Source organism: Lates calcarifer, linkage group LG23, assembly GCF_001640805.2.
Source record: "Lates calcarifer isolate ASB-BC8 linkage group LG23, TLL_Latcal_v3, whole genome shotgun sequence".
Taxonomy (NCBI): Eukaryota; Metazoa; Chordata; class Actinopteri; family Centropomidae; genus Lates; species Lates calcarifer.
In genome coordinates this window covers 10,767,911-10,784,093 of record NC_066855.1, presented here as the reverse complement: position 1 = coordinate 10,784,093, position 16,183 = coordinate 10,767,911, and the positions used below count along the sequence as shown (strand labels likewise).

General features: G+C 40.2%; 1 protein-coding gene across 1 annotated transcript in view; it reads left to right on the top strand.

The window, feature by feature from the left end:
- The first annotated feature begins 318 nt into the window (after positions 1–318).
- LOC108901707 (zinc finger protein 385C) overlaps positions 319–16,183 on the top strand; it is a 64,299-nt gene continuing 48,434 nt past the window's right edge. Inside the window, exon 1 of the mRNA XM_018703315.2 lies at positions 319–451. Within this exon, the coding sequence (XP_018558831.1) occupies positions 409–451 (43 nt within the window). The 5' untranslated portion in view covers positions 319–408. The remainder of the gene's footprint in view (positions 452–16,183) is intronic.

Genomic DNA, 16,183 nt, shown 5'->3' with positions numbered 1-16,183 from the left:
CAGTTGACCTGTCTTCCTGGTTGATGTCCTAGCTTTGTGCTAAGGAAACTAAAACTCTAAATTCACATTTAAGAGACAGAAATGTACTTAAACACCACTGGGGATGTTGCATTAACCTCTGCATTACATCCTGTGTGGCTTTAAAAAGTTAGTGATGTTTGTCTTAACAACAACTAACACTTTCGTGCCGTGCCGTGCCGTTTCATCTCCGCTTCCCAACACCGACTGATTCCATTTGTGCCCCCCCACCCCCTCTCACCCTCGTGCGCAGTGAATTGGTATCTCTGTCGCGCAGGCGGCAGTGGCACAGCGCGCGCGCATTACCCGCGTGGTTTATCTTCTCTTGACTCGCTCGCGGGACCGAGACGCCCGCAGCTGAGCTCGCGCTGTAATCTGTGACAGCTGGAAATGGACAGCAGCGACGGAGGAGCCGCGAAACCGTCTTACACAGGTAGGAAAACGCTGTAAATTTCTACGCGTCGAAGCTGTTTTATGTACAAGTGCGCTGCTGTTGCCTGTCGACTAACTGTTTCTACAGTATGTCTCCTTTTCATGAGGTAAAAATGCAGTTGTTTTGGCTGAAGCTGTCACAAACCAGCAAATACACAGAGACAAGAAATCACATCATTTGTCTCGTAAGGGGCGACTGTTTTACTGCAGGTGTTTTACTTTTTTAAAAACATCAACGTTTCCTCAATACACAGTGTTAAGGTACAGCTGTAGCTACTTTAAAAACAAAACAAAACACTTGTTACATGTGTGGTTATGTGTAGTTAGATTTCTTGAGAGAACTTGTTAGGAATATGTGAGGAATCTTGGTGCCAGGGTGCAAACCTTTTTTAATCATTAACCCCTTAACAGACATCCACGTTTGTGCACAAGCCCGAAAATAATGTACCCATGATAGAAAGGTTATACTTTTGGTCTCTTTTGAGAAGTAACTCTTTATATTTGACAACCAAAAGGTCAGAATGAGTATAAGAAATAGTGTATCTAAAGTTACAGAGGCACAACATGGTAGAAATGTAAGATTTTTGTTTTGCGTTGCCCATTTTCATTTCTTATTTTTGGCATAAACAGAATGTAAGGTCTTTAGTTGTACCTTTTGTGTGGAAAACACTTCGGTGTCACAGCCACTGGTCTGAAACAATTCACTGTCACTAGCTGTTGCAGTGGTGTAGGGATCCTAAAGTGCTTTGCACAGAATCACAAGACTTATAGCTTTCAAATTATGTATAATGTGTCTAGATTGTGTGACAATTGAGTCCGGTACAGACCAAGTCCTGCCACCATGTCCCAGGTGTATTTTAATGGGTAGACTAATGATTATTATCTTTATGGGCAGTAAAATCGGTATTATAAAGTGTTTTACATGCACAACCATCAGCTGTGTTTGTCATTGTTTGCTGTACTGGCTGCCCGTTATATTCCTGAAGAAATCATTCCTTCACAGCTGTGGTCCTGTTAATGGAGGTCAAAGATATTAAGTTGGCTGACTGGGTTAATGAATGGACTAATTATTTAAACCTTAGAGTTAAAGGATCTGATCGCTCTGCTCACAAGAGTCCAAGTCAGGGTGTGACTGCCTGTTTGTATTCCTACGCACATTTTTTACACTCTGGCCCTGAATGTGTGTGTTTGTGCACGTCTGCCGAAGCTTGTGTGTGTCAGTTACCTGACGTTGGAAGTTTGAGGTCAGACAGAGAAAATAAGAGGCAGCAGAGTTTTTCAAGAGTCCATATTGACAAATATTTCCCTTTCTTTCCAGCCACCAGTCTGTTTTCAGTGTTTATTCCTTTTCTTATGAGGCAGGGTCATCTTTCCTTAGTCCTTAACTTTTTTCTTAAAGGTCTAGACATATCTAGGGTGGGTGGAGCTCAAGTGGTATGACAGTACAACTGTACACATGCATGCTCACCCACATGATTCAGTATGTTTAAAAAAAACACATCTTACGTCTTAGTAAAGCTTGTCATATTTCAGTTCAGTCTGTGTATGTACCTATATTTTAGATGTGTGTGTCTAACGCTGTCATTATTGCGAGTGTTGCCATGGCATACTCAGCTGCTCCTCAATCCAGGCAGAGCAAACCCACTTAAACACCCAGCGCCAGCCACATCATCATCTTCTGCATCCTCTTTAAATGACCTTGCTCTCCTCCGTCCCCCTCTGCGTCAGCTTCAAACCTAAATGGCTCCAAATGACGCCCGCCCGCCCGCCTGCCTGCCAAGCACCGCCGCACTGCCGAAGAGATGTTCTCTCCAACTGCATGCAAGCAGTCATTTTCGCTGTGAACAAAAGGTCCTTGATTCATCAAATCCTGCGCCTCCTACTGCCCACTCCCCAGAGTGATGCTGTAATTTTCACTAGCACTCCTCCAGTGTGAGGCTGGGAGAGTTCGTAGATATTTTTTTTTTTTTTTTTTAGTACCTCGTGTGATTCTGTTGGGCTCTTAGGTGTGTACACAGCTGGGCCAGACTCTCACTCTCCAGGCAGCATAATGACTCAAATTCACAAAAGTAGCTTACTAAAGAAAGGCAAAGCTGACTATTTATATTTCACACAGGATACTGACTGTTACATTAAAAATGAAGAACTAGACTTGCTCACAACATGTATACAACATCACATTTACTTAGAGGAAAATTAAAAGACACAAGGTAATTGCTTTGAGGCCACTTTTCGAAAGAAGTGACAGTCCGAACATTTTTCAAAAAGGCAATTTCAATGACCAGGAGCAGAAGTTAAATCAGACCTGTGCTGTATGACCTGAGAGGTTTGGTTAGTCCATAACTTTTAAGAAGGTAGTACAAACAGTGGTGCATGACTACTCAGTGCTTTGTGGACAAAAAATAGTCTTAAAGGCATTTGTAGGTCATACAGAAGGATAAAGGAGTCATAGAAATAAGTTTCCATTTTGTCTTTCTTACCTTGTCCCCTCCCTAGAGCTTAATATTTACTGTGAGGGTTCAGTGGCCTGTTTCACAAAAGCTCACATGCTGTTCACAAAAGGTGTTAAAATTTCACAAATGATTGACGCTCACAAATTGTAGATAAATTTGCCAGTCCAACAGGGCTCTTGTGTGCTCATGCATTGTTCGCAGGTATGCAGTTTGTGCTGTTAAGTGAACCATGTTGAAATGAGAGAAATCACCTCATGTTGCTGTTTGCACGTTGTAAATTTGGGGAAACAGGTTTTAGTTGAGCGAATACACTCACTTCCCTCCTCGGGCTGGTGTTGGGTCCGGGGTCAGAAAGTTTTGAGAAACATGATTTAGGTGGGTGGTTTGCATGTTCTTCCTCTGCCTGTGTGGGTTTCCTCCAGGTACCCCGACTTCCTCTCACAGTCCAAAGACATGCAGGTTAACTAGCAAATGGTTGTTTCTCTGTATGTCGGCCCTGTGATAGACTGGCAACCTGTCTTTGGTGTACTCTCTGACTTACACAGCTTGTCTGTGGCGCTCACCCCTTCATTCCTACTGAAGAAGGAAATCTTAAAAAACAGGTCACAGATACATAATACAATTTTAAAGAAAGGCTAGATAATTTCCTTGAACAACTGGGCACAGTAGTTTGTCACAAACATTACTAAAACAGAAGTAAATAGCTGCAGATTTAGAGAGACAGCCAGAGGACTGTATATGTGGGACTGACTCTGTGCCAAGTTCATTGTAATGAAGGTGGTTTGAGTTCAGATGATAAATGGGAGTGTTGATCTGTAGAATTAAAATTAAGATTGCATCAGGGTTGTGAATGTGTGTCTTCCCTTTCATTTCTTTCATATCTGCCTGCAGGGCCGGCTCCTCACCAGCTTTCCATCAGTTCTTCAGATTCACATTATGGCCAGGCTTGTATTGTCAGACCCGAGATCTAGCAGCGCCCTACGTCCCTTCGCCATCCTGCTCCTGGCAATAGGTCACATTCACAGATTACTTCTATCCCAAACATTGGTGATGAAGCTGAGTGACCAGCCTATCTTTTTCCCCCCTCCCTCTCTAAGTTTCTCTCCCACCTCAGAGCGCTCTCCTCTGTACTTCAGCATTTGGCTGCTGCCGTCTGTCTCAGTAAAAACCATCAGCTGTGAAATTGAGAATAATCATGTGGAACGAGATTGGGATGGGAGCAGCTTGAGCTCCAGCCTTTCTCTGTCAATGGACTCGTGGCTCCTGCTGATAAAGTCCACCAAGGGTTGAACAATCACCCACAAAACATTTTTTTTGTTGTTGTTGCTGACATGTGAGGAATATTGCTTTTTGTCATCGGCATGACCTGGTGAAGATTTTTCTTCAAGACTCCTTAGTGCTTTTGTATCAGGGTGCTAGGTGCCCTCCAACTTACACGACCACACAGATGCCAGATGCCAGATGCCAGTCCCTTTCCTCGCGACCCGGATGAGCGTACCAACGACAGGGGTACCAGACCCTCATCGTCATGGTTACAACAATAAACACACAATTGAGGTTGTGTAAGGATAAACGCATTTCACACAGGAAATGAACAATAGCCTTCTTTATGAAGCTACTGTGTTTTCCAGACCCCTCCTCCTCATCCTGAAGCTGTTCATCGCTCTTTATACAACACACCTGACTTCCTCCTTCGCTCCCGTCATAATTACTATGGCTGCTTGCAAAGCTGACCCATGGCCCTGTGTTTTTCACAGGCGGACAGTCTCTCAGAGTAATAATTATCCAGAGCTGTGTCTGCTCTATTTGTTTTAAACAGTCCCAGATGAGATATCCCATCAGTACTCCCAAATACTCTGCAGCTGCCACAGGGTGTGGCATTCCTAATGTGTTTTTTGAGTATGAGTATTCAGGACTGACTAATGGCTAAGACAGTCAACTTGCTCACAGATCTCTCTGTCTTTATTTGAAGAGCCTCTGGACAGTTGGCAAGATGAAATGCAATTAAACCTGGAGAATATACCACCATAAAAATCAAACGGTCCCAACACTAATATTGTATTGAAACCACATGAGAAAAATACCAAAAACCTCAATGTTGAGTAGCTACAACAGAGATATATTATCTTAGGTGTAATATATGTGAAGAACATGATAAAGTGTGATAATTCCATTGTCTTGTCTGCACTTAGTCACAGAGAAACATCCTTGCGGTCCCTTTTATAGATAATACTGTAGGGATAGGTTATACATGGCTTAAACTGAATGCTAAGAATTAAAACTGTTTAAGTTTTATAAATCTGATAATAGTAATATTGTCTGAATCAAACTGAATGAATGGACTGTCAAGTTTATTTATAAAACATGGCATCTTTATTTTGTGTCTGTAATAACCTTTGCTGTACATCCCGAATGATGAAAAATGAAAATTACAGAGAGCAGACTACATGAAGGTCACGGGTCATTAGCACTGAATAAAATCAAGGTGTGGGCCTTCAGAATACAGAACAAAAGCAACCAAGGAGGCCACTTCAGAGATGAAATCATGTAAATGACAGTGTAGAACTCATGTTTTTATTTTTTAGATGGTAATGAACTCATCTTTTGTTCGTCTCTTTACCCTGATTTAACCTGACACCTGCTTGATCTGAACAAAGCTGAATTGACGTGATTGAATTAAAATAGTGTCCTCAATTACACTTCAGCAACTAATACTGCAATATTTGTGTAATACTGTAATATAAATGTTTGTTCATAAGGCTTAAAAAAGTTGAATCATTTTGTAATTGCTTGCTGATATTCCTCCACTTTTTCTAATTCTGTGAGTTTGCAGCTGCTGTTCTCTTTAAGAAAAGATACGTAACATTAACACACTCAGTCTTACTTAAGATACTTTATGAGGGTGTTTTTCAGTGGTAGCTGTGTGACTGTTGGCTTTCCCAGAGGATGGGCTATATTTGGGGCAGGCATCAGAAATACTTCATCATATTTGAGGTATTTACCTCTTTTGCAGTAAATTGCTTTTCTACACGTGTTGCTGATAGCAGGGTTATTTTCCAGCCTCTTAAAGGTGCAGATGGAGTTTACCACCTGCTCTGTGGCGTCTAGGACCACAGGTCTTAAATCAGTTGAGGTGGTCTACCAATAGCATCAGCCTGCTAAGCTCCTCTCTATTACAGGTTTCATTTTTTTAATGCCGCTTAACACCTCCATTAAAATCATTTAATGTAATGTCATTTTCAGTTGGAAATCTGATGTTCGACGTTGTGCTTATAACTTAAAATGAAGGATATATGGATATTATAAGTTAAGACTTATGACACCTTGTTAAAGCCAAAATTCACATGGTCCTCAGATTAACTGAGTATCTTTAAAGGCACCATATCCTTCACGTTTTAGCTAAAATATGCAGTGTTGGACTGGCATTATGGCTTTGCTTTTGAACAGTATGGATGCAACTTTTTTTTTTTCATTTTCTCATATCATAAATCAGTTAAATTAACATTTGATCTATACGGTGGTAGAAAATTGTGAAAATTCCTATTGCAGTTTGGCCCAGGATGATGTCTTCAAATTGCTTTTTTTTTTTTTTTTTTTTGGACCAACAGACTAAAATACAAAGATATTCAATTTCAAATAATGGACAATCCAGAAAAGCAGAAAATCCTCACTTTTGAGAAGTCAGAACCATAAAATGTTTGGCATTTTCATCAATTACCCAAATAGCAGCAGATTAATTTTGTCAGTCGATTAATTGTTTCAGCTCTATTGCACAGACCTTTTTATTTCATTGGATATATACAAAGGAGAGCGATATAAAATACAGACAAGAGAAAGACTGAAGTCAGGCATTCACCACAGTACCATAACAGCCATTTTCTGCCCGAGATTTTATCGTTGCACCGTCTGCCTGCCTGTGTTGTAGACAGGCATTTCCTCTGCGATGTTCGACAGTAGCGGGGGAAAAGTGAGGATAAAGACGACGATTGTTTAGATAAAACAGTACTGTCTTCTCTTTGTGCATCTGTCATTAGTAATAATTTGAAATGGACTGTGGGTGAAATTACGAACCACGGTTATCCTCCTCATTGGAAGCTTCCACCGGTAAATTGCATGTGCAGCATGCACCTTATCACAACAGACTCACAACAGATTGCTCTTCCCAAACCCCCTCCCCCCACAGACATACTGAAATGGATTTCTGCTTAAGTCTCCCATCAAAGATGTAATGGCTCTCAGGCTCTGTCATTACAAGTCAGATGACAGTCTCCTTCACACAGTGGCAGCTTAAACCTGCCTCTGGACTGATAACTGTGATCTTTATTTGGCTGCTTAGAGGTGAGGACAGGGCGAAGCCACCTCCTTGACTTTCTCCTGGCCCCCCACCCCACACCCCACACCCTGACCCCCTCCCCATCTGAACACACCGCTGTCAGCTGGAGCCCAGGGTGGAAACACAATCTTTCAAGGTGTCATGAAAATGTCAAAATGCCCACAAAAAAGATCAATAGATGACATGAAATGACAAAACACTAGCTGGTCAATACTTGGCTGTAATAATCTGCAAACTGAAGAGAGACAGGCTCTCTGTCTATAAGACACAGTCAAATGTTTGGTTACACCTACAGTGAGTAGTTTTCACAGCTCGTATATCATTACACTGACTGTATGAATCATCTTCCCTGAGGCTGGATCATCTGCTTCCCTGATGGGGAAAAACATTAAAGTGTTTTTGAAAGGTGCCAGGTTCGTGTGAAGGAATCAGAATCTTCCTGGAGATAAAACAGTGTAAATACTGGCTGTAAGGAAACATAGTGAAATACAGTGATCCATGCAAAGTACAAACTTAACACAAAAAAACACCCTCTTTCCTCTTCCCTCACACAAACAAGCTCTTGTGTATTGAAAAAAAGGGCATCCTGTCATCATGTCATGTAATATCAACACTTAAGGTGCTAAAGGATATGTTAGTATGTACATGCAGCACAGAGACTCCCTTGATTTCTTGGTCTCCTCAAGCAAACCTGAAGTTGCCTCTCAAATGCCACAGTATTTCCAAAATATTGCTGAGTGGTGAATTAAGCAGTGTGTGTCACATTTTAGCTGCATTTATGAACACAAACATACATTTACACTGCTCTGAAGAAAGCAAGCTAAAAGAGCATGTTGTATGTAACGCAGCAGCACTAATGGACAGCAGCTCATATGGACGGAGGGATGGACAGACACCTTGTGGGGCTGTGTGGGGAAGTTGAATTTTCATACGGTCCATTACCTGTCCATTCCCCAGTGGCAGGATTGCAGGTACAGATTCAGCACAGCAGGCAGCAATGTGAAAATGTCTCGCGCGCACGTGTGTATGTATGTGTGTGGTGCATATAGGTGTGTACTCTCTTGTGTGTGTGTTGACTGTGCATGTACATACACCCATGTGTGCAGCTGTGAGGATGCATGGGATATGATCACAAAGAAAATGTTTTTTATAATGGACATGAGCAGAATTAATCAGAAACAGTACTCTTACATGATTTCATTCCATTTTATTGATAATTCATTTGCATCAAGATCAGGGTATCTTACCATCTGTGCTAAACAGCTTCCTGTGGAGGACCAGTGGAAACTTAACGTTTCACAATGAAACTGTACATCTGAACAAAATGTAGATTTAAATTCTTACTACTAATATTACTTTCAGATTTAACATTTAACATTAATGTTTTGCTTTCAGAGAACCAAATCCTTAGCTGTTTAGGTGAGGAGATCTATTCAGTTCTGATTCTTGGTGTCACGGTCCAAGTCAAACGTGAGTTTCTCAATTTAAAACCAAATTTTAATTCAGTGAAGAGACAGGGAGACACTATTTTCATGCTCATACTCTGCAGAAATTCAAAACGAAACATAACCAAATGTGAGCTATGATATGATGTTAGTCCCAGTGAAACTCAACATGTGTGGACACAGGGACTTTAAAATGAAAACAGACTGTGGACCGAATCATTGCCTTCAACCTGAATGGAAATGTCTTAGTCGACACACGTTGCAAAAGTAAAAGTTCGTTTGTGGCTTGTGGCACAGACACAAAGTATCCACAAAATACTTTGCCCTCATCTTGCAAAGCTGCTCATAAAATTCTTTAATCTAAAATGCACCCCACCTTGCCTCACTGAAGATGAACTACAACATAAGTGGTGTATGAAAGAAATATAGTGTGTGCAAGGCATACATTGTCTGGGTGCTGCAGTTCGTCTCTGAATTGATTTTTGCCCCACCCCCTTTAGCTTTTGTTCCTTTTCAGTGATGTGGCCTGCTACACCAGTGTTGGTTTCTATGGTTCTTGTGGTACAACCACAGTTACCAGTTAAAGGAAATTAACCTGCTTTGGAAGTTGGGAGGGAACATCTTGATGGCGTGTTGCTGCAAATGAGTTTTTCTCCAGCTCCTACTGAAATTCCATGTAGCATCATGTCCAGAAGGAACAATCTTTATGTGTGTGTGTGTGTGTGTGTGTGTTCCTGCAGTATCAAGTGGGATAATTACTAATAGAACTGATAAACACCATCTTACAAAACAGCATTGTTGTGGCTGTTTGTTTTAGGAATAACTAATTATGCTGAAGTTTTGATACAGTTGTTAGTCTTCTCCTTTCTACTGACATGCATAACAGGACAAGCTCATTTATCTATATATAGCCTGACATACTGCAGGCTTTGGATAATTGTGTTAATGAGAAAATGTCTCTAATTTCTTTCAGACATGGTGAGAAAATAGTCCTTATGCCCTACAGTTAAACTAGATTCAGTCACAGAGTGCGACTGACAAAACTGGAAGTCAGATTTTGCCTAGAAAAGAAGCAGCTCTGCCATTTTGAAACCATTTTGAAGCTATTTCCTTCCTCCCTGTTTTTCTTTGGATCAAATAACTTTGCTTTGCACCTGATTTGTCATGCAGTCTCTTATTCTGCAATAATTTTGCTCTTTGTTCCTCCATTAAATGGTGTGTTACATTCTCTAATGGCCATTAGTGCTGAGTACAAAGACCAGTCAAGCAGACCAAATTAAATGGTCGTTAATTGAAGGGGCTCTGCTGCTTGTAGAGAGCTGTCTGTTTGAGTCACAACTGAATCACAGGGTGCTGATGGTGAAGCCACTGGATTGGACTGTCCACTAACAACTTATGGTCAGTGGTCGTCCGACTAAAATGACTTACAGAATTTTTAATCATTTTCCATTTTCTCTGCATTTTAGAAGAAGTGCTTTGTGTATCATAAGAATTAGCCTAACTTAAATGTGTTACTGCTACTGTGCAGTTTCTTATGGAGCATTTCACACAGAGCGCTCAGCTGCTACTGTAGCTTGTCCATTTAATACAATAATACAACTAGAATATAGCAGTCGAATGTTATGTGTTTGCACAGAAGTGAGCAGAGATTAGGGAGCTGTCCCATGAATGTCTGGACTTTTCTCTCTTTCTATCTTTTTTTTTTTTTTTTTTTTAACATTTGATCATTTTATGTATCTATATCACTGCAAGCCAGTTTAAAGAATTATGTCATATCTATACAGTGTCTCTTTTGTAATGAGCAAATAAAAGCCTTGGTTGTTTTTCATAATGTTTTATAATGTTTTTATAAAGTTATTTTATAACTTGGGCATGTGCAAGAGGGATGAGTGAAACAGAAAAAACAGGCAAATTCAATGTCCTCTATTTTTTATTTTATTTTATTTTTTTTTTTTAATCAACAACAGATCAGGACCACTTGTGGTAAAGGTTACTTGTAGTGATGAGGCCACAGGGAAGAATTATTATCCACCTCCGTTTCATCCAGTTTTACTGAGTGCTGGAGCGTCTTTCAGCCCCTTGTTTTCATTGTACAACTTGCAGCTTTGGTGTTTTGGTTCTCATTACTGTTGTTTCCAGATGCAAATGGCAGACAGATAAAGTTAACAACAAGCTGATGAAGAAAATAGAATATAAATATATATGAAGACATACAGACTGTCCTGCTGTAAAAAAATGAGTCCATAGGTTGGCTGTGCAGCAGCTTATTATGGTTGACATTTTCTTCCTACTTCTACTTCTGGTTGAGTGACATCGGGTGTGGTAGTTATGATGTATAAAGAGTATAAAGAGCAAGAACGTCAGCATCAGGAGGATGTTGGGGTGAATGGATGGGTCAACAATACCTTTTCTTTTTATTGAGACATGAGCTCATGACCACGTTACTCAAGTAAGTGTGAATCTATGCTACTGAGTTATAATGATAGTTAATGTTAACTACTTGATATATTTTTTTTAATCAGTGGCAGTTTTAGCCAGTTGATCCCACAATTACTTTGTATTCTAAATGACTTACTTCATCTACTATTAAACATCAAACACTAAAGCTACTGAGGCCACAAATGACATTATGTAATGTTTGTATTGTTTGGATACAATCGACAGCATTAATGACCTGAAAGTCCTCTCAGTGAGAGGCTGATAAGATTTTGATTCAAAGTGATTTAACTGACTGGTTTATTTGTTGGAAAAGGTATCCAGGTGCTTGTTCTCACCCTGCCACCATAAGGAGCCAGTGAGATAATTCAGGCAATTAAAGCCATTTTACCAGGGGAGTGCACCTAATTAAAAGTCAATCCAATTTAGCCTGTCAGGTTTCCAATAGGAGTCAGCACAGATAAGAACATGGAGGATGGATGATTAGGGGAATTGGAGCGGGAAAGAGCAGCGATCTTATCTGCAGTCATCTGTCAACGTTGGGGTGATTTGCTCCAGAAATAAAACACCATTGAATTTCTTCACCGTGTGATTAGTTACCTCAGCGATTCTCACAGCAGCGAAAAGTAATTTAATCTTTAGTTTGTTTGGATGATTACTAATGTATGTAGCCAAGAATCATCATAGTAACACATCAAACTTTTCTAGTATAACCAACCTCACACATTGGTAGCAGTACTGTATTATCTTGTCTACCACTGCGGTTTGACTTTGAGGTGGCAGTCTGAGCGTGCCAAATCAGGTGAATAGAACAGGTGACAAAAATCAAATACACTTTTGGCAGATGGCTGCACAAAGGCCAGAATTGTTCATTTTCTCAGACAGTGGTGACTTGTGATTTTCATTTGCCAGATACAAAAATACTGCAAAACCTATTAACTTCAAACTTTCTTTCTAATCACTCAGAGTTGAACTGCACATGTGTGACAGAAAATGAAATGGCTACTATTTTGATAATCGATTAATCGTTCATGTCAGTTATTAAGGAAAAATTTCAAACGTTCCTTAGATCCAGCATTTCCAGTTTGAGGCCTTGCTGCTTTTCTCTGTTTTATACCATTTTAAATTTAATGTCTGTTTGTTGGACAAACCAAACCATTTGAGGACATCGCTCTGGATTTAAAAAAAACTGTAATGTGCAATTTTCCACTGTTTTTTTTAATCAATTAATTTATGAAATAGTAGATAAGTCTGTAATGAAAATAGCTGTTAGGCTTTATATTCATGTATTTTGGAGCATTGTTGGGGGAAAAAAAAGAAAACATTCAGCTGCTAGTTTGTGAATAATCGTATATTTCAACCATCTCCTTTTGTTCATGCTTTGCTCACTCAATATGCCATCTATATGAAAAATGGGAGAAAAAGGAAATGAAAAATATGTTGTACATGGGGGTCTTGCCATCAGCTTGGCACAATGTATATTTATCAGCTGATGGGCTAGACGTAGCCTAGACAAATGACACAGAAAAGCACCCTGATCACATCTCTTAGTCATCCACATTAGTCATCCCTGCCTCCATACTTCTCTCCTCCCACCTCCTGCTATCACTCCACATGGAAAGCATACGTTTCCCCTCCAAATGGAAGGATTTTCTGCTCGACATGCCATCGTTTAGCATAAACATATTTAGCACTTTGCTGAAGTTCTATAGAAACAGTGGGAATATAACTTGGGGCCAGGGCTAAAAAAAAAAAAGAGAGAGAGTGAGATAAGGTGCTTGATTGAGATGTCATGAGTCCTCGCTTCAGTCTGTATCATCAGTGTCATCCAGTTACTGATCTGAGAGCTGTCAGGAGCATGAAGTCCAGAGGGACAACAGACAGAAAGTGGCTTAACCCTGCTCCACCCTGAGGTCCTTTCCAAATGTAAACACGTGTTCACGCCTGTGTGTCAGCGCCAGCAGAGTTTAGTAGTCTTTCGTTGATATTTCTCAAATAGCTGCCAGGGTTGTTTTCAATGCCGAATTTGCATCTAAGGTTATTTTCAGAACATCTATCATGAGCAATAATGGACCCAACAACTCACTACACTGACAGCTCAATATATGCATTTGGCAAGCTGGCATTTGGAGTAGCTCTAAGTTGGAAGTCGGAGTAAAAGGTGGAGCACCTATTTATGTACAAGACATACTTGTAGGAGATTGAGTTGTTAAGCCAGAGAGCACATGGAGCCCGTGATAATGATTTTTTTCTCCATAAATATCACTTGAAACTGTTTTCACGCGGTGGCAGGAGATACTTCCTCACAATTAAAAGTCAGTGAGATGTGAGGAAAAGCTCCACAAGAACAGTGGCGATAGAAAAGAAGATGGATAGTGTGCACATGAACCAGGGCTGCAACTAACAATCACTTACATCATTGATTAATCTGCTGATTACTTTCTTGATTGTTCGATTCATGTCTTCCAGTTTCTTGTTTGTTGAATAATCTGTTAATCAACAACTGTTTCAGCTCCACATTTAACCCTGGTTTGGTTGGGTACAGGTCCAAGACAAACGTAGCAAACAAAAGAAAAGAACAGTACAACCTTGATCTTCAAGGGCTGTGTCAGGTCAGCATCTGTGTGAAGGAAAACAGACCATACACACAGCTGAGCTCTACCTACAATCAGGAGATTATATGAAGAAGAAGGGAAATATATTTTATTTATGGTGTTTTTAGAAACACATTCTCATGTACAGAGCAGACTGTTTTGGGATGATGGCTTATTTGTTGTCACATGACCTTTTTAATTGTAGGTGCAGCTGACATTTTTGTTTCTATAAACAGCCTGCTTTTCATCTCACATGCCTTGATGTTCGAAATGTTGCCGAACTGAGTTTTGGTGAGCTTGCAATGTGCAGTGTGCTGCCTGCCTCTCTTTTCCTTTTTTTCTGTCCCTCACAATTTTACATCTAGCTTTAATGTTGCCTAACAATATCCAAGAGCAGAGAAGTCACCACAGTCTTAATTTCAGACTAGACAAACTTTATTTAGCTCTTTGCAGGAATCAAAGACAAAAGATGGAATAGGCACAGAAAACTAACTGAGCTGGCCAGAGACATTAGGCCCTGAGCAAATTAAATAACTCTCACACAGAAGGCAGGACTGACCCCAGCAAAAGTAGCTCTGTGTCTCAGTTTCCTAGTTTGAGATTTGGGACTAACTTGTTGAGTGAGTTAGCTACAATTCTCATCCTTGTGCATGCATGTTTTTACAATGGAGAGTCACTCTATTCTTATAAGAGTTATAATACTATAGCATGTGCTTTAATGTTTATATATTTGAATATGTACACAGAGGACCTATAGCTTAAATTATTTTATAGCATAGAAGGAATGTACAAAAATCAGAGAAACCAGATTAATTCTCCAAACAGCTAGTGTGTTCATCACTGTGTCGTTAGCAGGAGGAATAGAGTGGGAAACACAATAGCTGGTGATTCTCACCAACATACGCCACATACAGTATGAATTCACACATTTTTTGGCATCACTTAGCCATGCTAGTTCGTGCAATAAGCTCCCATTTGTTAAATGTATCGAAAACTATTAAAGAGAATTTAGGTCAGGCCTTGTTTAGAGCGCGGAAGGAAAGGAAGAGGAGGATTACAGCTGACTGTAGGCCGATCCCCTCAGCAGCCCACATCTCCTTGTCAGAAAATGAGAACGACACAGTTGTCCCAGCTAATCCATCTCACTGTGATCAGCACTCCCACGTCATATTTGTATGTTCCTCAACCTGCCTGCAAGATCTTTGAAACCAGCCATATTTAGACCATTTAAAGTATTTGCTGACATATAGTATGTTAGATGGTTTGAGGACTGTTTGGAATACATTTTTTGTGTATTTGCTATCTTGCCAAGAATTAAATGAGAAAAATCAACACTATGCTTAGTCTGTATTTACAATATTTAGCTGGAGCCAGCAGTCGCCTAGCTTAGCATAAAAATAGCTAGCCTTCCCGGGCCAGGTGCCAGTCCAACACATAACCATATATTAAACAGTCATTTTTGCACTGGTTAAATAACTGAGATATAATGTGTTTATAATGGAGCTTTAGATGTGCTTGAAGCCAGGCGACACGGTGGTGCAGTGGTTAGCAGGTTCCAATATCCGTCTAGGGTGTACCCTGCCTCTCGTCCAGTGTCAGCTGGGGTAAGCTCCAGTCCCTGTGACCTTTAATGGATAATCAGAATAGATAATGAATAGATGGATGAAGTGCTTGAAGGCAAATTTCATTACATTTGGAAAAGCTAGTTTCTTCCCCGTTTCCAGTCTTTGTGCTAAGCTAAATGGCTGTGGCCTGTAGCTTCATATTTACCAAACAGACATGAGACTGATCTTGAATGTCTCATCTAAAAAAGCAAATATTTCCCAAAATGTAAAACTTTATTCCTTCAACAACCAGGCAGTTACGTTAAATCATATTTTGAAGAAAAAACCTAATGAATTGTTTCATTCCCAAGGTGTATTAAATACAAAGTCTTGGTTTGAAAGCTGTATGGTATGTTATTTTCTCCTCTGTTTGCATGTGAGTATAAGCACTGTTAGTGTTCCAGTACACTACTGTCGTTCATTCACAGGTCACATTTGCTTTGGTCCCCACAGCAGCCTTAGGGTTCTCCCAGATGGCCGATGACAGATGCCCACAATTGCTGTTGCCCTTGGTTGGAGTGCAGTTCCCCCCTCCAGATAAAAAAAAAAAAAGAGAGAGAGAAATAGAAAAACTTGTCCTTCCCAATTTCCCCCCAATGTCCCAGTTTTCCCATTTGTTCTACCCTGATTTTTGCTCATAATTTACTTTCCATCATCCTACCTTCTGCATTTACTTTGCATATAAAAATAGCTCAGTTTGATTGAGCTCCTCTGTCCCATTTAGGTTTTCCCAACATCCTCTCCTCTCTTCTCCTCTCCTCTCCTCTCCTACTGCACCATTCTTCGTCCTTGGCTTGATCCCATGTCCTCTGCTTCTTTTTTTTTATCACAGAGCTGAATGCTTACCAACTGTTTTAGCCACAATGAC